This window comes from Cyprinodon tularosa, unplaced genomic scaffold, assembly GCF_016077235.1.
Source record: "Cyprinodon tularosa strain WSP-4 unplaced genomic scaffold, ASM1607723v1 ctg218, whole genome shotgun sequence".
In the NCBI taxonomy this organism is placed as follows: Eukaryota; Metazoa; Chordata; class Actinopteri; order Cyprinodontiformes; family Cyprinodontidae; genus Cyprinodon; species Cyprinodon tularosa.
The window spans coordinates 329,336-356,633 of record NW_024038814.1 but is presented as its reverse complement, the minus strand read 5'-3'; the positions used below and the strand labels follow the sequence as shown (position 1 = coordinate 356,633).

The 27,298-nt window shown below is 37.5% G+C and overlaps 2 protein-coding genes across 4 annotated transcripts in view; both read left to right on the top strand.

The window, feature by feature from the left end:
* eml2 (EMAP like 2) overlaps positions 1 to 7,286 on the top strand; it is a 47,258-nt gene extending 39,972 nt beyond the window's left edge. For all 3 annotated transcript variants that reach the window (XM_038285948.1, XM_038285947.1, XM_038285949.1), the window contains 6 exons: positions 973 to 1,061; positions 1,150 to 1,247; positions 1,346 to 1,433; positions 1,572 to 1,667; positions 3,615 to 3,745; positions 5,977 to 7,286. In XM_038285948.1, coding sequence (XP_038141876.1) covers positions 973 to 1,061; positions 1,150 to 1,247; positions 1,346 to 1,433; positions 1,572 to 1,667; positions 3,615 to 3,745; positions 5,977 to 6,102 — 628 coding nt within the window. In that variant the 3' untranslated portion in view covers positions 6,103 to 7,286. The remainder of the gene's footprint in view (positions 1 to 972; positions 1,062 to 1,149; positions 1,248 to 1,345; positions 1,434 to 1,571; positions 1,668 to 3,614; positions 3,746 to 5,976) is intronic.
* Positions 7,287 to 21,451: 14,165 nt separating this feature from the next.
* Positions 21,452 to 27,298, top strand: part of gpr4 (G protein-coupled receptor 4) — an 81,110-nt gene continuing 75,263 nt past the window's right edge. Inside the window, exon 1 of the mRNA XM_038285934.1 lies at positions 21,452 to 21,567. The gene's annotated coding sequence lies outside the window, so the exon portion shown is untranslated. The remainder of the gene's footprint in view (positions 21,568 to 27,298) is intronic.

Here is a 27,298-nt window from a genome sequence, read left to right as displayed (position 1 = left end):
TGGGAGTCGCTGGGGAGTAGGTTGCAATTCAGCTGTCTATGCTGTTCTTCAACAGTTAGCTCTGACTGTTTTTTTTTTTTTTCTTTCTCTCACTTATAATCCTGGTGCTTTGCACAGTGGAAAGATGAACTCAGGTCCTTGTGAAGATGTGTTTTTCACAGTTTCAGTTGTTTACACTTTTAACTAGTTGCTCTGATTGTAGTCCTGGTTAAGTTGACAAGATAATCTCTTGACTTCTCTTTGACTTTTTGCAGTTTTCTGTCATTAGATTGATACTTGAATTGCCTTTTTTCTAATTTTTTCAACATTAAGTGGCTCATCTGAATTTGTTTTTTTTTTTTTCGTATATATTATAGATATTAGTTATAGACTACTAAAAGTACATCATTAACATTGATTAAAGGTATAGAGGAGGATGTTCTTTTTCCAGGTGATTCATCAAAATAAGTGGTCGACATCAGTAAAGTTAAATTATTATATTATAAAATATTATTGTTATATATTTACGTAAGGTAGTCCCCATTTTCACTTGCCGCTGGTGAGTCTGACATAGTGGAAAAATTGCAAATCTTTTGGAAAGTAAGTTCGTATGAGCGATGCAAACAACAACTCTTAAACAGAGCGTGCACAAGGAGAAATGGGCTCGTGCACGCTCTCGCACGCGTTTAATAGGCCTCCCCTGTCGGGATTGTGCATGTGCATTTTTTTGCATGTGCAAGTAGAAAGGACGGGTCTTTTCAAAAATTCTAGAAAATCCTCCTATACCTTATAAGTTTAGTGGTGACAAATTATGTTGTGATTTTGATAACTTATCTATGACCTTATTTTTGTTCTACATTGAATAAACGCATTCGGTTTCATCAAAAGAAGAATTTATGTAATTTCATTATTTTTTTTTTTTTACACTTTTATCTGTGGAGTGGATAACCATGTAACCTGCTCTGTTACCAATGAGGCGTAATCTTTTTTCAGGTGGTTGGTGCTGGACACCGACACTCGCGATCTAGTTTCTATGCACACAGATGGCAACGAGATCATTTCAAACATCAAATACTCTCCAGGTAAACGTCCTTATTAACCCATCCTACCTGTAACCAGGCTGTTTTTCTACCAGCTGCACTCTGACCTGGGATCTGTTTGTGCTTCTAGATGGTAACTTTCTGGCCGTCGGCTCTCATGACAACTTTGTCTACATCTATGCTGTGAGCGAGAACGGCAGGAAGTACAGCCGCGTGGGGAAATGCACTGTAAGTCTGTCGCTGTGCTCTAAATGTACTTTGTTAAAGAAAAAGACTTTCTCAGGAACTTGGGTAATAGTTGAATTAAAATGCTCCTCATTCTTCAGGGTCACTCCAGCTTCGTCACCCACCTGGACTGGTCCAAAGACAGCCAATATCTCGTCACCAACTCAGGAGACTACGAGATCCTCTTCTGTACGTCATTCCTGTTTTCTATTTGCAAAGTTGCTTCACCTAAAACAGGACAACTTATCACTTTAAAACTCTAAATAAAAAGTGTTTAAGCTGCAATGATTGATCAGAACGTCACCAAGATGTTTCATTATTATTCAGGGGAGGCATCCAATGGCAAACACGTGACCAACATGGACATTGTGCGTAACCTGGAGTGGGCCACTTCTACCTGCACTCTGAGCTTCAACGTCTTTGGTAGGTCCTTCAGAAGCAACGTTATAATATCGGCTTAAAGCTAAAGCATCATTTAATATCTGATGGATTATAAGTGTCACAGGATGCATACCTGATTAAAAAAAGGTGGAATCACATTCGATTTTAGAAGGATGTATGGGGAAGAGTCATCATACAGCTGACAAAAATAACCGAAAATAGTATTAAATTAATGTGTTGATTTAAAAATATGCAGAGAAAACATATCGATTGATACTTTTTTTGCAGCAGTTCTGATTTCCTGCTTGGTTCTTTAGCGGTTCAACGAGGAAGAATAACTTTCTTTTTCAAACACATTTCAGTATACAGGCATCTTTTTTTATTTTTAAATTAACAACAAAGATTTCCAGACGGCTTTTGATTCAAGTGACAAATTCTATTAAATCCTAAAAGCCAAAGCAATATCTGTGTTTGCAGTACAACATAATATCTAGCTGGATGCTATAGAAAAGATTATTTGCCCGTTTTCAGCCCTCTAGTTAGTTGTTTGATCTCTAATCATTCTTGTATTTCGCACTTTGGCCACTTGGTGGGTCTTCGAATCCACCGGTGCAATAGAATGCAGCACAGACTGCTTTAATCTGTTACATCAACAGTGTTCTTCGTCTTTAAAAAAATAAATAAATACACTTAGACAGATCCATGTTCCGTGCATTAAAGATAAAGACTGAAGTAAAGATTACTTCCAGTTAAAACCTGGATCTGGATAGTCAGTTTTTCCTTTACAACTCACCTGGACGTATACATTCACTGTCCTTGCTAATTTAAATAACATCTGTTCACACTGTATGTCGGTATTATATTTGGCTGGTTCCATTATTGATCTTCAGGTGGACCAGATGTTTATTTCCATTGGCTGATTGTTGCTAAAGCTCTAAGAAAACGGTGAAAAAAATGGAATAGAAAAGAAAGAATTGGATGAACTTTAACTGTGATGAAATTAGTTTTAAATGTGACTAAAGCTTAGAAAGTAGAGTGTGTTGTTTTGTAATATCAAAGTTGTAGTTTCAGCTCTTCCTCCTTCTGTCACTGTGTCCTGGTCTCTTCTGTTTAAGATAGAGATCAACTAGAAAAGCACAATAGAAGTCTATTATTATTAATGTTGCCCCGATGCCATTTTTTTGGCCCTGATACCTAATACCCGATACCTGGCTGTGCAGTATAGGCCGATAGTGATACCATCTGTTTGAAATTGATGTGTGTGTGTGTGTGTGTATATATATGAAGAACTACATAAGACTTGGATGTAAAATAATTGCCATCATGGCTTTGTCAAGCTGCTGCCTATCTTTGTGAAGCAAGAAAAAGACTAATCCAAAGTGAATCTAGTAGAACATCTTATTGCCTCCCTGGAATGGGTGACAATAGTTGAATAAACTGTTGGCTCTCAAAATGATATCGGTTCCCTATTTGTACCGTTTTAGTGCTGGATCGCGACCCTGCCTGATACTGGTATTGGTGCAATACTAATTATTAGAAGCTGTATCGTTTCAATTGCTGTTAAAGAAAATGCTGAATGCAGTTGATGAAACAAACTTGCTAAATATCAGATGATCTAAGTCACTTTAAACAGTCTGTGTAACCATAAAAAAACAGAAACACTTTAGTTTTTCTTTAATGTCATCCTCATTCCCTGTTCCTTTTGACTCTAAAACTCCTGGCTACCTGTGGTGATGCAAACACTAAGATCTCTGGACTGTAAAGCTACTGTAGGAAATGTCAGAGAGAGATGGTTCTAGATGGTGGCAGGCATTTCATGGTTTCATTATTTTTTTTATGAAAAGATTTATTTATTTATTTATTTTTACACAAATACCCACAGAGGTCCTCCTTTATTATTTCCTGCCTGCTAAAAAACAGAACATGATGTGAATACCAATATTTATCTCCTGCTGACTCCCCCCCGCTGTCCTCCTCTTTGTCTCCCAGGAGTTTGGCCAGATGGAGCAGACGGCACAGACATCAACGCCGTGTGCAGGTCACATGATGGATCCCTGCTGGCCTCTGCTGATGACTTTGGCAAAGTGCACTTGTTCTCCTTCCCCTGCTCCCAACCAAGGGTCGGTCACATTCACCACCAGTTAGCCCGCTTCTAGCCTCCACAATATCTCACATTTCAGCTTTAAAATGTAGCATAAAAATCACCAGGTTTTTTTTTACAACTTTGTAAAAGACATAAGAAACCTAAAGAGGGGAAAAAAACAAGAATGTTCAATGCTTAAAACCATTAAACATATAAATCACTTCCACCAACTTAAATTTAAAGATACAACAGGTTTTAAAGCTTTATAGTTTACTCTAAACGCCTTTTATTATGGGCAATAAACTAAAACCATTTAAAAAACAAAAGTATATTGAATATTTTACTAAACTTTAAGCAAAATATTATTCTGAAACTATAATTAGTTCCAGTAAAATGTACTTAAATTAAAGAAGAGAGTTTTTTTAGTAATTTTAGCCTTAATTTAAACTCCTCCTTTAATGAAGAGATCAACTAAAACATAATCTAATATCAGATCAGTGTCTGTTGTCTCACTCAGTATCTCTGAGCCACTGAAAAAAAATGTCTGGAATGAAATGTTCAAAAACTAGATCAAAGATCATCGATCAAAATATTTGGTGGATGAAAAACATTCTGTATGGTGGTGAGAACACCTGTAATGTTCTGGTAAGAAAAGGTAATTTTACAGACGAATAAAAGATTGTCCTTTTTATGGAGAAGAATGTTTAAAATTTACAATGTGCAAATATAATGCGAAATGTCTGAGATACAAGCAGGAACATTTTGTTTTCTCTAAGATTAAAATGTCTACATATCTACATATATGAACTTAAATCAAATAAGTGTTTTTTTTTCATTAATTCTTCAATGTGACTTTCTTGCCAATTTAAATTATCTTAATTCCATAAGAACCAGTGAGTAAAAATTATACAAAACATTTAGGAATAAAACTAAAGTTTTAATAGATTTTCTTTCTTTTTCCTCCCCCGTTCCCTCCTTTAATATTACTTTTTGATAACCAACCCCACAGCATGTGATAATCAATATAGAGTCTGTTTTGTTTGTTGCAGGTGAACCTTTTTATCTAGTTATTGTATTCAATAACTTTTGAATATAATAAGATACGGGATAAAAAGTAAATACTTTAATAGAGCCTTTAAGCTTTGTCCTGATACAAAAATATTTTTTTCCAGACAAACTTTTATATAGGAATTTGGCACAAATGTTGAAAATGTAACTAGGATCACCTGTGTCCCCTAACTATGAATTGAGTGAGATTTAAAAAAAAAAAGGTCAGTGTTCATCGTCATGGTGATTAATCTGGCTATCTGCTCTGCTAGAGGCAGTAGTCAGCTGCTAACCCTTCATAGGGAGAGTTACTGCTTTCGATCACTTGCAAACGCGTTACAAATGGAGTCTCCCCCCATCCCTCAGTGAGATCTAGAAGCACAAGATCTATATCCAGCCATTCAGCAAAGATACTACTACATGGCTGTACATCTCATTTCAACAATTAGATGAGCACTTGAATGATATATTACCTACTGTAAATTAGTAATTGATAACAAGTCAATAAAAAAGTTAAAAAGCTAATTGAAAAGTTAAAAAGTAAAGTTAAAAAATTAATAAGCCTAGTTAACAATTATATTTAGGTTTATAAACTAAAAAATGTAAGTGCCAGTATCAGCATTAATGCCTCTAAGGTTATGTTGGACCAAAAAAATTTTTTCTTTTACTCTGTTTGTTTTTTATGAATTTCTTATTGAAGCGCTTTATTTTTCTTAATACATATAATAATCAAAAATCTTGTTATTACATTGACATTCATTTTTTCCATCAAAATATCCATATTTTTTTAATGTTACAAAGGTAATAAGGTCTTGTCCTGCATTCCAATAACACTATTGGCTTGAAATTTTGATTTTCAAAGTATTTCACTGAGTGCCCTATAAAGGGTTAATAGAGATCCCATAGTTTTAAAGCTGTGGTGCTTTGATAAGAGAGATGGTTGGTGCTACTTCTGCCTCTACAGCACATGTGCACATTTTTCACCAGAAATATTATAAAACGGCAGAATTTATCTTTCCTGCAGGTGAAAGGCATACAGTAACAGCCTGGCTTCATTACAGCTTGATAACTTTGACATTTTGTTTTTTTTTTTTGGATCTCCATTAAAAAACTCTTTGAACATTTTGGGAGCACTAATTGATCTGTTGTTTAGCCATACTGTGAAAAATGGGGTTAAATACATTTTGAAGCTTTAATGTATTATTAATTTATTCTAAACAGGCTCCAAGTCATGAGTACGGCGGCCACAGCAGTCATGTGACCAACGTTGCCTTCCTGCACGACGACAGTCACCTGATCTCCACCGGCGGGAAAGACACCAGCATCCTCCAATGGGTCGTTGCCTAGAGACCACCTCGACCATGTCCAACCCCGCACTCGCATCTTCACCGTTATATCCTTCCCTGCCAACAGGTGGCAGCACCCCTCTGTGCCTACTGGAACATAAATTACAGCAATGTTCCACAGGGGTCAATGCAGACCACAATAATCAGTAGTGATAAACGTGAAACGTTTATGAAAGAGAATTTAGGTTTTAGTGATGCGGAAATGTGATATTATCTGGTTTCCAGCTGGATGGTGAAGATGGGGACCACATGACATGCCGGTGATTTCTCACATTAGTACTTCCTGTGCCTGAACCGTCTTCATCTTAATCCCCTTTAAATGGAACTCCACCTTTTTTAGAAGGCACACTTTGGGCTAAATGGGGCTCCTTTATTATGAAGCACTTCTAAATGCACATTTCTAGTTCTGGTTACACCTAAATTCTTCTATCATACTTTATTCAATATGATAGAAAAACCCCAAAAGAACCGCACTTCATTTATTTTGTTTGGGCACAAATGCAGTCTATTATTCTGAGCATGCACGGGTCTCTCCTTTAACTGAAAACTACAGTTTCACCTTTAAACTTGAAACAAACTCTTGCAGGGATTTAGTAAAGTAGAATGTAATTTTATCAGTTTTAAATTCCAAAGTTGGAGAGATTGGTGTGTTTTTTAGAAAAAATTGACTGACCTGAAAATGATGTTGGATCGTAAAACAGCTGGAGTTCCCCTTCAACTACTGAGGATGACCCCTTTGTCTTGTTCTCTTCCACTTATCCGTCAGCTTGATTTCCCCTTGTCCTGTTGAGGTGAAGATTGTTCCTAAATGTTCATCTGTTGCTTTAGGAGATGAGCAGTATAAAGTGTCTGTTTCATTTCAACCCTCTCTCCCCATGCTGCTGTGTTTTGATTGTACTACTGTAACTGTGCTGAGATGGCACTAGGTGGCGCTGCAGTGCAAGAGAATGAGCATGACTGAGGCTGCCCTCCTGCTGTAGATGCTCCTAATGTCTGTAATCTTCTATACTCCACAGTAGATTTGAGTGACCGTGTTATTTTAATATTTATCTCTAACAATAATGGATGTTAATATAATTGTGGCACTTTTAGCTGTGGACAGAAATAATATGTAGGCTGCTGTGCTGTTGCAGTGAGCTGTGCTTTGCCTTCTGCTTTGCTAATAAATTTTTTTTTTTACCCAAATGTTCTGGAGGATTTTTATGTAAAAAAAAAAAAAAAAAAAGCAGAAATATCTAATGCTAAATTAACTTAATATATACCATCACTGCTAAATAGTTTATATCTATTGAAAATTCAGTAACATCTTTACTGAATCACATATTTCCTTTTATTGAATAAACAAATTAAACCAATTAAATTACAGGTGGACTTTGATTCCGAACATTAATAGCTGATAAAATTTGCAGCATCTAGTGCGAACAACCTCTTTAATTTTTTTATTTTTTTTTTTTTAACCCAATGCTGTAAAACGGTATCATATTAATACTTTATGATGAGGCCGGGAAGCTCCATGTGCTTTACAATAGCATAAAATGTTTTAAAACAGCTTTTTGTCATTTAAAACAAAAGAATAATAAGAAAACCTAATTGCATTGTCTTAGTTCAAGTGCATTTTATCTAAATATCTTAATTTAAGAGTAAAAATACTAATTCCATTGGCAAATCATCTAATTTGCCTACTAAAATTAAGGGTAAATACACTTAATTTAGGAATTTTACTGATTTCTAGATCGTTTTTCCAGTGTGTTGATTAGAAATGTTATAGTTTATTGAAATGTATTGTTCTCCCCACCAGCTTGTTCTACACTTCAGAAGCTCAATTGTGCCTGCAATTTGCAAAACTATTCTGTGTTTGGGATCTTCATATAGTTCCAGCATCCACCTGATAAAAGATTAAAGGGAATTTGTCAGGGAGCTTTTTAATACGCCAAGAAAACACAGGATACATCCCATTGTAAACTGGAGGATGCTGGAATCCCAGTTAAACCAGTTTATCTTTAACTTAGTCAGTAGAGAGCAAAGACTAACACTAATTTCCTTCAATCTGAAATGAGATTTACTGCTGTCTATATCGACAAACTTGAAGAGAAACATTTTATTATTCAATAAAATATTTTATCCTGAGAGTAATATTTGGATGTGAACAGCTCTGTTTCTTTCTGTAAAAGCAGTGATAACAGTGTCATGTTGCGGGGCTGTTAAGTGACCGGTTTGACAGCTGTTTTGCAGCAATTACATTTTGTTTTTTTTTGCGGACATTGAAGAAAATTGAAATTAAGTCAATGGAATATGAAAGTAAGAAGATTAACTTGAAATCAAATTAATAATGTGTGTTAAAAAGGGACAGGGATCACAAATGAATGTCCAGTTTTAAGTTTCCTTCTGCATCATCAAACCAATGGCACCACCCTGATGAAAATGACTGGATGACGTTTAAAGAGGGGTGTGTGGAGGAAAACCATCCAGTCTGAATGACTTCCATCAACTCTGCCAAGATGAGTGTTCAAAAATAAATCTGAATAACTTTGTAGAATATTGTTAAGAACCCACAAACAGACATACAAAACCCCAAACCTTATTATTTTTTTTTTTGAGAAAAAACGTTTTGTAGACATTTCACAATTGATCACAGTTATCAAAAATATTCAACTGTGAATGTTTTTAATAAAACGAAAATGTGAGCAAACAAAAAATGTAGTTTTGAAGCCATGATGTCATTTATTAGAGGAAAAGGCTATTTCAACCAACTTAATCTAAGTAACAAATAATTATCTTCCAAACCTAACTTATGGCAATGGTTCTCATTAAATGTGAACTGGACCGGCCCTATGTCACGTTTTTAGACAGGTTCTGTTTGAGCCTGTATTAGTTTTGCTGATCTACTGGTCAGGCAGTGACTGGGTCTAAGCATGTCTGGTGAAAATGATGCTAAATTATACTTTATCTTTTTATTTCTTTTGAAAGAGAATCGAGTCATGAGAAAACAAAAAAGGACAGAGTGGTTCTCATGTTCCCCGAGACATTTAATCAAATAAAACAGAACAGAAAGACCCCGACAGTCTGAGGTCTTTTCCGCTGGAGTACAAGCCTAAGGCATGACCACACACACACACACACATCACCCTAACCTCACACACTAACAAGTGCGTACATTTCATTTGGGAGGATATCTGAGTTTTGTTGAAAAACTTGGTTTCATGACCCCAAACTTCATCTGAAGATTATCTCACCTAAAAGATAAAACAGCTTTTTATCCTAAAAAATGTTTAAAATTAATTAAAAAACAATATCAGAAGGACTGTATGTAAAATAACAGGTTATTTTATTTTCCTCTCATTTAAACTGTTATTTATTAACAAATGTGAGATTTCTAGCAGCAGGATCTCTCTGCAGAAAAAAATATCAACTCTGATCCAAACTCTGAACTCTGAACCGAAGCAACGTACAACTAAAACCAAAACAAACAATATCATATGTGCTGCAAACTTCGTAGAACACTGCTGTGTGCCAAGATGCTGTTTGAAATAAGGCAAACAACAACTAATACTTCTTACAATGTTTCAAAACACTGTAAAAAGATGTGACATGCGAAAACATCTCAACAATGAATAATAAAGACCACCAATGATTCCTACTAAAAACTTAACATTGTCCTAAAACCAGTAAGTTTTCATTCAGTGAAGCCAAACTTTCACTAGAGCTTTATTTTGCATTAATCTAACATACAGTAAACATATGTCTTTTTAGTTCTCTTATTATCATGTCTTTTTATTTTGATTTTGGATCATTACAGATCTTATTGTACAATTCAAAGGAGAGCATATGAGATAAATTAATTACTTATTAAATATAGACACGTTTTATGCATCACAGTATTTCCATTTCGATTAAAACTGAAATAATACTAGAGTTAATTGAAATAAAACTTACTGGATAAATAGTAAATAAAAAATAACCTAAAGCTTTATTTTAGTTATATAAACTACTCAAAGTACTCTACATCAGAGTCAGATTCACCCAACTGCCCTCAATAACTAAAACAAAGTGACCGGGGTTAAGTGGACATGTGACAGTGGAAGCTGGAATTCAACCCACAACCTTCATATTGAAAGAATGACACTCCACCCATGAAGCCAGAGTTACTCACTGTGCATCTATTGCTTTTTCTCTTTTGATGAAAGAAATAAACCGAGAAGAGCTGCAAAGTATTTGTTGTAAACTTAAAAAATCTGTCAAAAGTTAAAAGAATTTGAGTGATTACTATAAAGATAAATCAAGAATTTTAATATTGAAATGTGAAAAATCTTTGAATATGTTTTTCTCTTTAAGCAAACCAACCTTCTTGCTAGGTACGGCTGGAATAAATTGAGTTTAGACACCAATTAAAACTGGAAGACTTATCCAAGCATCACCTCCACGAATCAGCTTACCATGCGCCTCTGTTCCAGCCAATCAGCTTCAAGTCCTCCTTCCTCTTCAGCCATCCGGTAAGGCTCTGATTAAAGCTCTCCGTTCGTAGGCTGAATCCCAAGCCGCCCCCTAACCACTAACCTTTAAGTGTCGCTCCTAATGAAGTCTCACTCACAGCTGTGGGAGGCCCCTGGGTTATACGTGGGGGGTTTTAACGAGAATGGGAAGGCATCTTCCATCCAATGGAAAAGGAAAGTAGTCATTGCTATGGCAACACAGGGATGCCACATGTGCATGAGTGTTAGCTCTCTGGAGCTGGTTGACTATGAATTATGTATTACACACAGATAATTCAAACATTATTACTCCAAAACAGCAAAGAACAAAAGCATTCTTATTTCTACTTTGACAATTTTGGCTTTTTTTTGTAAGAATTTACACCTTGGTTTCTGCTGCTCTGGGTTCAAAGTAGATTTATATTCAAAGGGGTCTGATATAAATAAATTACATAAAGACCCTACAAAATTGCCTTAGAATACCATGGAAATCCGGACCTAAATTTCAAGAATATACTAACTAAAATATTGACATGTATAAAGGAAACGGAGAAAATGTTTTAATGACAATGCAAGGAAGCATTTACTTCATATTTGAATAGATATAAACAAGAACTATGAGAGAGACATATTCAAAGATCTATGTACTTTTTCATCTGAATCTTTATCCAAAAATAAAAAGAATGCAATTAAATATTTGCTTTGGATATGATTTAGGGATTACTTGTTGTAGAAAATTAAAGTATGTTTTGTATCACCTCTTGTGAGCTGGAAGAAATAAAATCTTGATAGTTATACAGTTACACTTGGCAGAGGATGATCAGCCACATATAGTTTATTAAGTAGCAAGGGCTGGAAGAGCCATACTGCAGAGAGCGAACCATCCCAGTGTTCGAGCACAAGCACAGACTGAGCTAAGCATGTGCAAAGAAGCATTTCTGCACAAGCACAGCTGGAAGAGCAGTTTGTCAGAGTTCAGAGCGCAGTACTGGACTATTCCGGGTTACTTTAATCCCTGCTGCCATGGTTCATCTGTCGTCATGCAGAATGTGCAACGCTGGACATCAGGTGTATAACCAAGCAGTACGCAGTTGCATGGCTGATACTGCTTAGCTTGCCTAATAGATTGCAGCACGATTATGCATTTTAAACTTCTGACAGACAGCCTATTTAATCTCGTCTCATCAACAAAAATTCCCATCCATGACTTGTCATATTTTCACCATCAAAGATCCATGTTTAGCTCGTCAGGTTTTTGTCATCGTGTCAATTAAATTATTTCATCATCGTCATCATTGATGAATGACCCTTAATATGGCAGACCCTCCACGAAAATGTGCAAATGGAGGATTAGTGCTTCAGGGAAGTGTTTAGGGGCCGGTTTGGGATTCAGCTCCAGACTCTTGTGGTCTTCACCTGAGCTCTGAGCCGCCTCCACCCCATCTCCTCCATCATGCTCTGAAGCTTCTTCTGGGGTTGCTTCTCCTCTGGCCTCCATTCCACTAACAGTGTTCGGATCCCGGGGGACGGGATATCTAATCCTAATCTCACATTGATCATCCAAGGTCATCACAATTCACAGCTTGTATGTCTTCTGCCGGGGTCTGAGCGCCAAAGAATTGTCAGATTCACTAATAAATCTCCAACATTTTGATTGGTAGTGTTGGAGATAAAAAGGCAGGATTTGGGCAAAAAAAAACTAAGACAAACAGTATAAAAATATAAGAAAGATAACTTCCAAGTGACTGCGTAACAGACAGGAAGGGCTTATGGACGGAGCCATGAAAGCTGGATGTGTGTAAAACATTCATTCCCTGTGCCAACAGGGTGTCTGCTGCACACCCTTCCAAACTCTCTGCTCTTCCTCATCCTTCCTTCATCTTACTCCTCCTGACAACTTTACAACCATGGGACCCGGGGTCTTCTTCCGTTCTGCCTCATCTTTGGGAATCTTTCCCACAATACATCTGGCTCTCTGAGCTCATTTGAATCTCATCTCAAAACTCACTTCTTTTCTTTTTTGTTTAATCTAAGTATTAATAATTTGGAAGTCTGATTTTATTATTTATGCCTTGGTTGTTTTGTTGTTTATCTCTCTTATTGTTCCAATGTTTTCTGTTGTTTGGTGACCTTAAGTAAACTTGAACACCTCCAAATAAAAGGTACTATTATTATTCTTATTCTGTTCTGCTGCTGCTGACCCATTGAGCGACGTGTTGATGTTCAGGGCGTTCCTGCATAACTGAGGCCTGCAATCTGTCATCCTGCTGGGAGGAAAAAATCCTGGATGAGAAAATGTTCATCTCTAGTTGGATTTGATTTAATTTCAGCAGTTTTTTTTTAAATGGTTAGCAAAAGATAAATTGGTGCAAAAAATTCCTCAAGCCACATTCTAGTAAGAGTCAAGTCCCATGAGAAAAAGGGGAAGAATTATTATGGTAAAAGAATAATACAGATCTTTTTGGTTTATTAACATAAATAACATTCATTTCTGTGGTGTTTGTTATTCTTAAACCACGAGACAGGATAAGTGTTTAGCTAAGAACTGAACTGCTGCTGCTGCAATCTTGGGTTTCAGTTATGAATGTCTGAGTCTTTTCTCTAACTAATTATTGAATGGAATTAAAACACTTCTTTCTGTAAAACTGTTATTTTATTCTGCTTATATCAAATGTTTTAGCCAGCTTAACTAATGCATTGTTGGCCTGTGCTTAAGACTTTGTTACAAGTGCCTGTGCTGCTGATTGTCATGTATCATATGGCTTTCTTGGTGCTGCTGCTTCTACACTACAATGAAAAAACACTAAACAAGAGATTAGTCTCTATTGTTTGTTTAATTCGTAGTTGATTAAATTTATCCTTTTTCTAGGGTGCCACTGTAGAACCAGGCTAGAGATAAAAACCAGCCTTCAGCCTCGTTCTGTTGTTGATTTAATGCTGTTATCATCAACTTTTTGTTACGTTGCTTTTAGTTTTTATTCAATCTTCCTTTTATTCTTTAAGTAGCTGTAAAAGCACTTTGGTTGCCTTTTGGTTTTAAAGTGCTTTATAAATATTTAATGATGATGATGTATCATGAACTATTTCAAACAAACAGCATTCTGTGGTTAATTATCCTTAAAAACCAAACATGTTTTCTTCTTGTTTTATGTTTTCCCAGAGGTTAGAGCTTCTTGGGTTTTGGTTTAGTGACTCCAAACAAGCTAAATCCATGTCACTAAGACAGGTCACTAAGACATGTCAATAAGTAAACAGCTTGCTCAGAGCTGGGGATTCATTCTTCCAAGTTCTTTTAATAAGGAGCAGAGGACATGGAAGGTGAATTAGTAATAATTCGGATGGTTCTCACCCACAATTTTCAATGGCATATCATAACCTTCATGGTAAATATACATAAAAAACAGATTTTTCAGTAAAGTAGAACTGTTCAAATTTGTTCCTTTTGTTTATGGGTGTTAATTTATGCATTGAAAGTCAAGAAAATATCTAAACCATTATAAATAAATACAAGGGCTCAGATGGAGCAAAAACTAACGAGGTATACACACACATATCTAATGTTAGACTTAAAAGAACTAGATCTGCAGAGGATCCCTCCATCTATGACCTTGAGTCAAAAAGAAAGCAGCTAACGTCTCTGCTGACCCAACAGAGTCCGACTTTCAGGTTGACGCTGAAAAGCACTAATGGCAAAAAATGAAGCACCTCAGAGACAGTTTATTTCCCCAGGCTGTCAGTGAACATCTCACAGCCAGGGTATCAAACATTCTTTGGCTTTGGTGCTATCGCCTCCATCTTTTTATTTTCATATGTTTAAAAAAGCGGGCTGTGTGTTAGGACAACGAATGAAATGAAATGTAAGTTCAAATCATTGTCAAACAGTTAGCTCAGCACACATATAGCATAACTTTGCAGGGGGCGGGACCCTTTTAGCTTTTTTTTATCTAGGCTTGGTTTATCAAAACAATTGAACCTTGTTAAATAACCTTGTTAAAATAAAAGTTTGCCTTAAGAACAGAAGCCAACAAATTCTTAGCATTGGTTTAGCTACCATGCGGTTACTATGGTAATACCTTTTTTTAACAGTACATCAGTAACGATGTAATAGCATGGTAACAACATAGCAAGTTACACTATTTTACTAGGTAACAAGAAACACTTTATGCAGAATTTTAAGCAGACAAGATAAAGTGAAACTTCTTAGATTTCAAAACGTTTTTACCAGGTAACTAATTTCACTGACTGCAATAAATTAATATGTTATTATCTAGTAAAATGCTGTTTATTACATGGCACATAACAGAAAACCAAACCTAGAAGAGAGCAAGCATTTTGGGTTCAGCACAACAAAGCCAAATTGCATCTTCTTCCACCAATGTTTAGATTTAACATTATGGTTTATAGCATAACACTCTTCTTTAAACCTACCAGACCAGCATGAGTCCTGCAGATAGGGCTACATTTTATAAGCAAATGAGAAAGGGGTAAGCCTCGGGGGTAGAGATAAAACCCATCATCAAACCGCAGCTCAGAGAACAACACATGTTTTGTGTTACTTTTTGTTTCCGCATTCATGAAAAAAACTTTTTTATATTAGTATCACAGGCAAAAGCAGTTAAAATTATAATTTCATTCATTTAAAGAAAAAAAATATATAAAAAATGCATTTTAAGCCAACTGGGCAAAGCATCTAACCCCAAGTTGCCTACCAATCTGCTTATTCATGCACAAATATGTAATATGACTGGAGAAGCACAAAATAAATTCATTTCATTTAACATTTGTCTGTATAAGAAAGGGAAACATATCTTTTTTTGCATTCAAAACTCTTAGATTTTTGTAAAGCTTAGGTTCTGCTCTACATTTGAGTAAATTAGACATCTAAAGGTTATAAATACCACAAATGAATGTTTCTAACACTTGCTGTCTCCATTCAATTTTTGGAAACTTACACTTCGGGCAGAGCAGTGGAGAATCTTCATTTCCAAAGTACCCATAAAACAGAGGGTTAGGAACTGGAAGTTTCTCAAGAAAAAAAAAAATGGAAGAGGGAAACTTTCAAGGAATTTACAGGTTTTAAAGTCGGGTAGACCTGTGTTCAAGTGAGTGTCATTCACATTCGAACACTAGGACACTAGAATACAGGCAGAACTTCTTCTAAAATTGCTCCATTCATTAAATGTGTCTGTCAGTCCTGATGCAGTTTGGCTACATTTAATTAATAGATTTAGAGTTAAGTGTGCACATTTTCATTTTTTTTATTCATTTAAATTCCATACTGTTTATCCAACGCTGCATATGCAGATTGCACTGGAGAATATCGCCTGCTGACAGTTTTAAGTAGTTTGGAGACAGATAAAGAGGAGGAAGTGAGTGAGCACACAACCTAAAAATATTGAAATAAAAAACAGAGACACTTTTTGACAGTTCTTGAAATCTGAAGAATGTAGTGGCTCATATGTTTCCTTTTTAACTGTAATACAATAACAAATAGAGCGCCACCTTTCTTCAGACTACACTTAATCAATTCATAAACTATCTGTATGTCTTTCTGAGATGATTTTTAAATAAAATACCGGTACTTAAAGTGGGGGGGGGGGGGGTGGGTGGTGGCAGCCTACTCGTTAGGGCATAGGGCTTGGAATCCTGAGGTTCTGAGTTCGAGACCCACTCCCCCAGTCTGTCCCTCTGGGTCTCTGAGCAAGACCCTTAACCCCTGAGGTAAATTTCTCCAAGTTCAATTATTATTATATGATACATCATTTTGCCCCCTCTCACAATTTAAACCATCCACTGCTAATCTGGAGTCAGAATTCCAGTTGCATTCCATTATCCATCCGTCCGTCTGTCTGTCCATCCATCAAAGCTGATGTAAAAGCAGGAGTACAGACTTAAAGGGCATTATATTTCCTAAGGTAATTGGTAAAATCTGCTTAGTAAATCCAGGAGCAGTTGAGGGAAATTGAGCAGAAATAAAGGAAATTGCACTGAATCATAAACTATGCTTTAGTTTAGAAAAATATCCATGTTAGTATGGAAATGCCCAAAAGATTTGAACCAAATATTCAGCTGAGAGACAAACAAACTGACAACTGTATGCTCAAGAATATAGGGTTAAATTTCTGAAATACCAAACTCATGCCTGCACAGCCATACATCACTATCAGGCTATACAATAGAGTGTTGTCCCCGACCCTCTTACCTCTGATTAAATTCATGGGCTTGTCATGAAAAAGTCATTATAACTCTGTGTGAGGACCAGTGATGAAGTCCAGCTTGATCTTTCATCTCTGCATGATATTCACTTTATTAGCCTTTCCCACTGGTTTGGATCCATTCCAGTGTTTAGGAGACTCCATCTGTCTCAACAGACTTGTTCTGGCCTGATGGGTGTGATGCACGCTCATGTGAGACCATTGGATAATAAAACCACAAAATCACATTAGACTTGGCAGAGAGCACTTAATATTCAACCTGCATTGCCTGAGAATACACTGCGGCCGCTTCGATTAAACCATTAGTGATGTTTGATATGGAGAACCTTAGGTTACTGGAAACAGAAAAAGGGACTTAATAGCCTTATCAGCTTGCACTCTTGCTGATCCGGTCTGTCATTGATCTAGCTGTTACGTATCATCCAACGAGACCGGTGATGTTAATGTGCTTCGGCTGATGTTAAAACACGGCAGGGTTCAGTGCAGGTTAGGAGGAAGAACGTAATTTCAGACTGGGCCAAACCAGAAACAGGCAGGGACAACAGGAACAGAGAAGGTGGAGAACACAATGTCTGAGTGGCGTTTATCGTCACTAATAACGCAGCAAACAAGAATTTTAAACAGGCCTTTATTTATAGGCTAAGAATAATGACCTGGCTGACAATAGATGTGATTAAGAGATAACGAAACAAGTTTTAACTGGGGTAGATAGGAAGGATGTCCATATTCAGATCAGATGTTGCTGCATCCTGAACTGTGTTCCTCCTTGATGATCAGGTAGAGGAATATGCCCTAACTGGCCAGTTGGGCATACTTGCATTGAACTTTTGTAGCTGTCACACAATGAAATTTTAATAATTTTCATTCTCCTACCGCTTTTTATATTTTTTCTCTTTACATGGACATATAAATGGATTTGTGTTGCAATTTTTATTTTATTTTAACATGTTTAATAGGAGAATGACCAGTTCAAAATGAAAAAAGAAACTGGGGGGATTCTCTTTACATACATCAAATCTCCTGTTCAATCTAATATGTCCTGAAATGTAACCGTTGTTTTGTTTAAATTATTCGTTAATTGGTCTTTTTACTCTGTAATTTAAAATTAAAGTCACTCAAAAATTGTCATACTGCAGTGAGATTTACAAAAATATCCGCTGCCCTTACTGCATGATCTCAAGACTCTGTGAAATATTCAATGAACATTTACAGTGAAAACTTTCCCTTCAGAGGTATGTGGAGCTTTACTTGCCCTGGCGCTGCCTGTTTATGTTAAGTACTTAAACAGGCGGCACCGATTCTTCCAAAAAAGGGATGCTGTTAAAACAAACCAGTGAAATACTGCTTGCTACAGTAAACACGTATTTTAAAAGTGAGTTCTTTTTTTCTGCCTTGCATTTAAAAATTCACCATTTTAGTGCCTTTCTGATCTTGAAATTGATTAATTTATTCAATGATTAGAGAAAAAAAAAACCTGCTTCCATTGGATTAATGGTATTTTTTTCCATCAGGGAAGCTGGTTAGATTAAGGTGGGAATTCCAGAAATGTTTACATATTATAATACATTAACTTTACCAGTAAACTATCCATCAACACCAGGGGTGGGCGATTCCAGTTCCTGAGGGCCGATATCCTGCCACTTTTAGATGTGCCTTTGGTTCAAAGCACCTGAATCATGTCATTAGATGATTGAGAGGACCCTGGAGGAACTGACTGCCTACTGAGGAGGTAACTCAACCATCTGATTCAGGTGTGATGGACCAAGGATGGATCAAAAAGTTGCATGATACCGGCCCCCAGGAACTGGAATTGCCCACCTCTGATCAACACACTGCTGTCGTTTCACTTCTGCTGACTTTAGTAGATGCTAACAGACATTTTTACAACAAGACATAGCATATACACTATATTGCCAAAAGTATTTGCTCACCCATCCAAATTATTGGAATCAGGTGTTCCAATCACTTCCATGGCCACAGGTGTATAAATTCAAGCACCTAGGCATGCAGACTGTTTTTACAAACATTTGTGAAAGAATGGGTCGCTCTCAGGAGCTCAGTGAATTCCAGCGTGGAACTGTGATAGGATGCCACCTGTGCAACAAATCCAGTCGTGAAATTTCCTCGCTCCTAAATATTCCACAGTCAACTGTCAGCTGTATTATAAGAAAATGGAAGTGTTTGGGAACGACAGCAACTCAGCCACGAAGTGGTAGGCCACGTAAACTGACGGAGCGGGGTCAGCGGATGCTGACGCGCATAGTGCGAAGAGGTCGCCAACTTTCTGCAGAGTCAATCACTACAGACCTCCAAACTTCATGTGGCCTTCAGATTAGCTCAAGAACAGTGCGCAGAGAGCTTCATGGAATGGGTTTCCATGGTCGAGCAGCTGCATCCAAGCCATACATCACCAAGTGCAGTGCAAAGCGTCGGATGCGGTGGTGTAAAGCACGCCGCCACTGGACTCTAGAGCAGTGGAGACGCGTTCTCTGGAGTGACGAATCGCGCTTCTCCATCTGGCAATCTGATGGACGGGTCTGGGTTTGGCGGTTGCCAGGAGAACGGTACTTGTCTGACTGCATTGTGCCAAGTGTAAAGTTTGGTGGAGGGGGGATTATGGTGTGGGGTTGTTTTTCAGGAGCTGGGCTTGGCCCCTTAGTTCCAGTGAAAGGAACTCTGAATGCTTCAGCATACCAAGACATTTTGGACAATTCCATGCTCCCAACTTTGTGGGAACAGTTTGGAGCTGGCCCCTTCCTCTTCCAACATGACTGTGCACCAGTGCACAAAGCAAGGTCCATAAAGACATGGATGACAGAGTCTGGTGTGGATGAACTTGACTGGCCTGCACAGAGTCCTGACCTCAACCCGATAGAACACCTTTGGGATGAATTAGAGCGGAGACTGAGAGCCAGGCCTTCTCGTCCAACATCAGTGTGCGACCTCACAAATGCGCTTCTGGAAGAATGGTCAAAAATTCCCATAAACACACTCCTAAACCTTGTGGACAGCCTTCCCAGAAGAGTTGAAGCTGTTCTAGCTGCAAAGGGTGGACCGACGTCATATTGAACCCTATGGATTAGGAACGGGATGTCACTTAAGCTCATATGTGAGTCAAGGCAGGTGAGCAAATACTTTTGGCAATATAGTGTATCTGTTTATATCACCAAGGGTTGCTTTGGTTGATCCGAGTCGGACAGGACATGTCTGATGTCATCAGTCTAAGCACACGCTCCCCTCAGGGCTGCGTCCTGAGCCCCCTAATGTTAATCCTGTTGACACATGACTGCATGACTGTGGTGAGACTCATCAGAGACAACAACGAACTGGTGGACTGGTGCAAAGATAACAGCCTGATCCTGAACGTGGAGAAGACGAAGGAGATCATCTTGGACTTCAGGAAGAATCGGCCTAACCACAATCCACTGCTCATCAACTGCTCAGCTGTAGAGGCGGTCAACAGCACCAAATTCCTGGGGGTTCACATCACAGACACCCTTACCTGGAATGTAAACACCACCTCACTGGTCAAAAGGGCACAAAAGTGCCTGTACTTCTTGCGGAGGATGAGGAGAGCCCACCTGCCCCCACCCATCCTCACCACCTTCTACAGACGCACCATAGAGAGGGTTCTGACCGGCTGTTTCACTGTGTGGTGTGGAGGCTGCAGCGCCTCAGACTGGAAGAAGGTGAGGAGAGTGGTAAGAACAGCAGAGAAGATAATCAGGGCTCCTCTTCCCTCCATAAAAGACATTTCATCCCAGAGCTGCGTGTTCCGAGCCCATAACATAATAAATGACCCCCCACCATGGACTGTTCTCCCTGATGCCCTCTGGGAAGAGGCTTCGAAGCATCAGATGCAGATTCCACAACTGTTTCTTTCCCACTGCCTTTAGACAGCTGAAAGTTGTGTAAAATTGGTTATTTTATTTAAAATAATAATAATAATAATAATAATAATAATAATGTTAGAACTGTAAATAAACAGTCATATGTTTATTATTTATTGTTACAATTTTTTATGTATTTATTAATGTTTTCAAGGCTAAACTTTAAAAAATAAAATTTTTTAAACTAAATTTCTTTTTGTTTACACTCGTGTATACAAAATGACAAGATAAATCTAAGACTAAGTAAGTCTTTGGAACATTTCCAAGGAACTATTGAATACAACAGCACCATCTTGTGGTGAAGGTTGTTATGACACCTGGACAAATTTGCCACATCTGCAAGGTAGACACATCGGCCAGGTCAGTTAAACTATAGTTTGTTTTGTTTTACATGTTTTTGTCAAACATGTAAACGTGTTTTTTTTTTTTCAAAAGTAAAAGTGTTTCTTCTTTTAAAATTTTTTTTAATCAAAGTTGTAAAAGTGTCTCAGATAATGTGACATTGTTTTACACTTCCACCGTAAAAAGAGATTGGTAAATTGGAATCGGTTAAATTCCAACTTAGTCAGTAGATTTTTGCAAGAAAAAAATAATAACTAATAATAATATTTAAAAAAATGTCTTATAGATCCACGAATATTCCAAATATAAAACAATTTAGAGTCACAGGATCGCGGATCGCAGGCGCATGGAGCAGAGAGAGAGAGAGGGAGGCAGATCAGAAAATAAAAACAAACTCCTCCTCTCAGAGTCTGAGTGAGGTGCTGGAACCTCTGCGCTCTGCGCTGCGCTCACTGCCGGCTTCCTTCTGCAGCCTCACTCACATTATACAGCTTTCCCTCCTCAGACGCCTTAATTTGGAAGTAATGCTGATTTCAAGGATCTGCAGAAAGTAAGTTAATTACATATCTATCTATCTATCTATCTATCTATCTATCTATCTATCTATCTATCTATCTATCTATCTATCTATCTATCTATCTATCTATCTATCTATCTATCTATCTATCTATCTATCTATCTATCTATCTATCTATCTATCTATCTATCTATCTATCTATCTATCTATCTATCTATCTATCTATCTATCGGCCTTAGATGAAGTGATAAAACTTGCTCCAACTTTTGATCTCCTCTTCCTTGTAACCTTATCTGATGGTTGCCTTCAAAAACTTGTTGCCAACCTCAAACTGCTTCTGAAAGCTGGCAAAGTTGGCAGCCTTGCATTTCAGCCGGGCAGCTCACTTTCCTGCTGCCACCCAGTTCCGAGGTTATTGACTGCAGACAATTAATAAATTATGAGTCTAAGCTATTAAATCAGCTCCTGTTGACTCTTAATTGTTCTCCCTTTCCTCTGTGTGACTAATTATTATTCCCTGAATGGCTTGTTGATCTCTGATGTTCTCCTCTAGCGTTGAGTTCAGCTTTAGACTTGAGCTTTTGGTCAAAAAGGAACAACTTGTCCCTTTTTGAAACACAATACATGTACATTTGTATTTTTTTTTAATACCTTTCAACATACCAGATATGAGACATCTGTAAACTGGTACTTTTACTTATATTTCTAAAATGAAATGGTGTAAAAAGAATGAAAATCTCCATTTTTTAATTGCAGACAGTAACCCTCAGGTTTTACTCATGTCCTTTAAATTTGGTCGTACAGAGATGATTAGTGAAGCTTGAATTCAAATGATAGATTTGATTGAATATGATGGGTTATTCTGCCCCTCAGGCGGCTCCATATTGTCATTCTGTCGAGATCTTTTCAAGTTGTTTCTTAGAAATTACTCGTGATGGTTCAGGAAAGATAAAGGATTTCTTCAGATGTCAAGATTTCCATAAGTTGTTTATTTGACCTTTTGCAATATATATGAACAATTCAAGATATTCCTCAAATTAAAACCACTTATCTAAATAAAGATCAGTTAAATAATTAGAAATAAGACTAAATAATGGGGTAAAACAATAATATAAGAGCATAAATGTCTTCTACAGCATTTCACATAGAAAATGTTGCACCATTCAAAGGTTCGGTATTGATGCCATGTTTGTTCAGGACTTTTATTAATGTATTGGAAACAATTCTTTTTCTGGGATTTCTCAGCATATAGCTTAAATTATTTATCTACTTTAAATCTGGTTTAACCAATATATGGACTGCTGTGGTTAGCTGAGAGTTACAGCTTCTCTTATTCCCTCTCCATCTACAGCAGAAACCCACAGTCCTTCCTGTCCTTCCTTAGACGTACAGGAAGATCTCTCTTCCCCGTCCTTCATCTCCTTCTTTGTAAGAGGGTTGTGTGCCTTAAAGTTTGGTGATTAACAGTAGTGATCTGATCAGTAGCTGTTGAAACATTCAGGTTATATTAGGAATGAAAGGAAATTGCGTTGATATAAAAACATGGACTCTTTGTGTGCTTTTTAAAGGTCAAACTGTTGTCATTCAATGAACCTTGGAATCTTTAACATGGATGTTTTTTTTTTCTCTGAAATAAACTAATGATTTTAGGGAACTCCCTTATGACATCTTATCTGAAATACGACATTTAGAAAGTGTCCCTCGTGAATTGATGTGCAATGTTCAATCAGATTATCTTGACATCATTGGTCTTTCCGCAGTGTTATCATTTTACTTGAAATTACAAAACCATTAGGCCTGTTTTCTATTTTAAAGTCTATCATGAAACAGCTTCCTTTTAGAGGTTGAGGAAATGATGTAAATGTCTGTAAAACTTTGAACAATTCCGGTATCAGAAATGTATCAATAGATCATGTAGATTCTGCTGGAAAACCTTTACTGCTTCAACTTTGCATCTGTGGTATATTTCTAGAGGAGTCTAAACATATTTACACTAAAGGCTGTGTGACTATTAAAGCAACATATTTTGGATCATATATATTTGTGATGCATATTAATAAAAACTATTTTGTGCAGTAAATGTCTTGATATAGGAGGAATTGGGAGTCATTAGCTTTGAAAATGAATCAATGTTTGTAAATGAAAAGGAGATGCTTGGAACTGTGACTGAACTGAGCAAAGACTCTGAAAGTGGATGAATTTAAGTACATGAGGCCTGCTGTCCAGATGCGCAATGAAGAAGGGAGGGAGGAGAAGATGGAGCCAAGTCTTGTGGGTGATTTTTAACAGTGAAAAAAAATCTCTATTTATTAATTTATGCACAAATTTAACATCAATAGCCACAAGGGGCACAAGTGCAAATCATTCCCCAAAGGCTTTGCATACGGATTAGATATGCAAACCTGCTGCAGCTGCAGCTGATATATAACTTCCTCCTTTTTTTTCTGACAGTGTTGCTCGGTTGGGTGTGACATCTTGGAGGGTGTGCCAGGACACATATAAAATCAGTAGAGGTGTCAAAAGTATTAATTTTTTCTACTCAGGTAGAAGTAGAAATTCTACTGTTTATAACACTTTTGTAGAAGTTAGAGAATCAACTTAAGCTTTTTACTCAAGTAAAAGTGTATAAGCAGCATTTTTTAAAACTACTTTAAGTCTAAAATAAATGCAGGAAAAGTGTTCAGGACCTATACTTTACTGCACTAGCTTTTTAAAGTAAAAATTTTCTACACCTCAAGATGATAATTTCTTTATGCTTAATTTTCTTAGCTTTATATAGTAACTAATGGCAACACCGTCAAATTTAAATTTGCATCATCTTGAAAAACGACAACAAGTTGGTACAGCACAAATAAAGTAATTATCTAGATAAAACAAATGATTTTGATGGTTTTTCATTTTTTTTTAGATACCAACAGGTCATAACGAATATGAGCTAAAATTAAACAAAACTAATAAGTCTGTTTTTAAAATGTAAGGAGTAGAAAGTAGAGATAATTGCACAAAAATCTGCTACTGGAAAAAAAAAAAAAAAGATGCATTACAAAGTGAGAAAGGTGGGCTACACCTCCCTCTGGTGCATAGGGGGACTGAAAAAGGAAATGAGGTGGCCGAGCTAAGCAACATCATAGCAACCCAGGCTCGGACCGGTAATCTGGGAAAACTGGCATTTTCCCAGTGGGCCGGTCCTAATTTCAGCATGTTAAATCATACCAGCCCCAACACTTGCTCTCCCACTGAAGCACCTACCTGTGACAGTAAATAACTCAAGGAGCTCAAGAAGTAATACAATGTTAACTACCTAAATGATGCATGCGGTTTATATAGGCCTTCCTTGTCATGCACATCCTTGTGATGCTTGGCATATAGTGTAATGATCTATTTCTTCAAACTGTAAAATCCTTGCAACAAACTAAATAGTAATAAAACTAAAATGCTTTCTTTAAATCAAACTACGATGTTCCTCTTATATTTGGCGAATTTATGTTTGAATATTTTGCAAAAATATGTTGCGGTGCATGAAGGGGTTTTCTTACAACGTTTGGGCTTACGTGTTAGACCTAGTATGTGTGAGTGGGTGTGTGGCTGGCTATGTGTGGACGTTACGCAGCAGCAGTCACTGTCGCGTCCTTGTTAATAACTAAAGCCAGTGAAACTGCGTTATAGAAGTCTTGGTGATGGTTGTGGTGTGATGCTTAAAAGATAGATTGATTAATCCGCAATGTGTATTCGTATTGTATTTCACATTTGAGACACACATGTTTGACTGTCCTTCTATTTTTTTTTTTCCGGGGGGTGCAAAAGTGGGCCGGTGTAAATTGAAAAATGCCAGGGCCGAAAATCGTTCCCAGTCTGAGCATGTAGCAACCTATCAGGGTTAGGAGTCTGCAGACTGGTTTGTAGATGATGAGATGATGTGGATACATGCTGAGGTGAGATAAAGACATAGAGGCTTCCTGGATGTAATGAAGCCATAAGCCTGGTTTATGCTCAGAAACCAAATCATCGGCATGTGTGTCACAGTTACCACAGACATGCCCCCCTCCCTTCCGCAGACATTCTGGTGCACCTCCCCAAAATTGTAGGTGACAGTCGCAGACAGTGCCGCAGACAGCGTCGCAAGGGAGTAGAGAAAGGAGGCCTCTGACTGGTCAAATCTACATCCGCTCTACACTATGCATATTTCCTGTACCTTGTTTGGTTGTATGACCACCATTGTAGAAAAGGACTAGTGAAGATGGACCAGCTAGAAGAGTTGAGGAAGTACCAACATCTGTAAGCATTGGTCCAGTCACCATTGTTGCTGAATAACCTCTGTAACTGGAAGAGAAACACGGCACCCACCACACCCACAACCCTAGCTAGTTTGTGATTGTCCCTCTTGCGTTGTGGCGTGGAATAACAGCACAGAACACACTTCAATATTCGGCATAAATCAAAAATATCTGAGTGATACCTGTGACAAGTCACTGCGACACACTGCTGCAGGAGTATAACCAGCCCGATAGTTGTAGAGGGAAGCATGAGGATGTTAAAGAAAATGTGAGACTGTGGCAGATAATCTGCTGTTACCTAAACCTAAAGGGAGCAGCCATAGCAGATGAGTTTGACATATTATGGCTACTCTGGGTGGTTGTTATTAACATATCCTGTCTATGAAGATTCTCAGTCATCCTAGTCATGGCAACTGCACCAGGCTTTATACAAAGGCTGTGTGTTTGCATTCTTCTTGACACCTATTCAGGCATCTTTGTCAATTCTGGAGTGAGTGAAGTTGAGCAACCTGGAGCTGCTAGTTTTAAGCACATGGAGGCCAATCCTCAGCAGCATTTCTAGTCAGAGGAATCTCATTTCAGATCTCATTTCCCAGGAGGCAGGAGTTTCAGAGAAACTTTCCTCAAACAATTCACCAGTGAATTTCCAACCTGACGACACCCTCACACAAAGACTGGCTCATTCCAAGGACAGAACACTGAAACCAAAGGTGCTGCAGCAAGGATTTCTCTAAACAACAACAGCAGCTCATGGCAAGGGAATATCCAGCTTTGCAGTTGCACCACATGAGGAAACAGTAAACTTTTAGTGCCAGTGATGCTCAGATTTTAAACAGAGGACAGATAATCTGCAAGAAGGAAACTATTTTTGTCATAAGAAAGAAACAGACACTAACCAGAGGAGAAGGGTTGCAGTTTCAGCTTTCTGGTATCTAAAACTCTGCCTTGAAACTCATTCTCAAGAAATTACATAAGAGGTCTCATCAGGATTCAGGTGATCAAGTAAACAAGTCACTCTAAACAATAGACTCTAATGACCCGGGGTAAGGATTGTTGATTTTCCTCTGACTTGGAATGCTTGTAGAAGGATGGGCCTCCATGTGCCTAAAACAAGCAGCTTCCAAAGTATGGACATGAGCAACGGTGAGCCTTTGAGATGAAAAGAAAAATCCTGGATAGGTGTTGAAACTTATTTATAAAAACTGAGAGGTAGTCTGTGTGGCTTCTTTTGAAGCCTGTCTCATTCTCAAAATAGGGGTTTTCTTAAGCTAATCCCTTTAACCGGTATAGCCTCCAAACCCTTTAGAGATAAAGAACTTTTCACTGCTGCAAATCTGGATCAGACTCAGATCCATTATCATTCGCTGCAACTCTATTCAAATGTTCTGTTGACACTTTCTTTTGTTCTAGTTTCTTTCATTTTGGGCATGTTTTTTTGCATACAGAGTAGTTCATTTTAGTTTACTTGTACCCACAGGCCATTATCTATT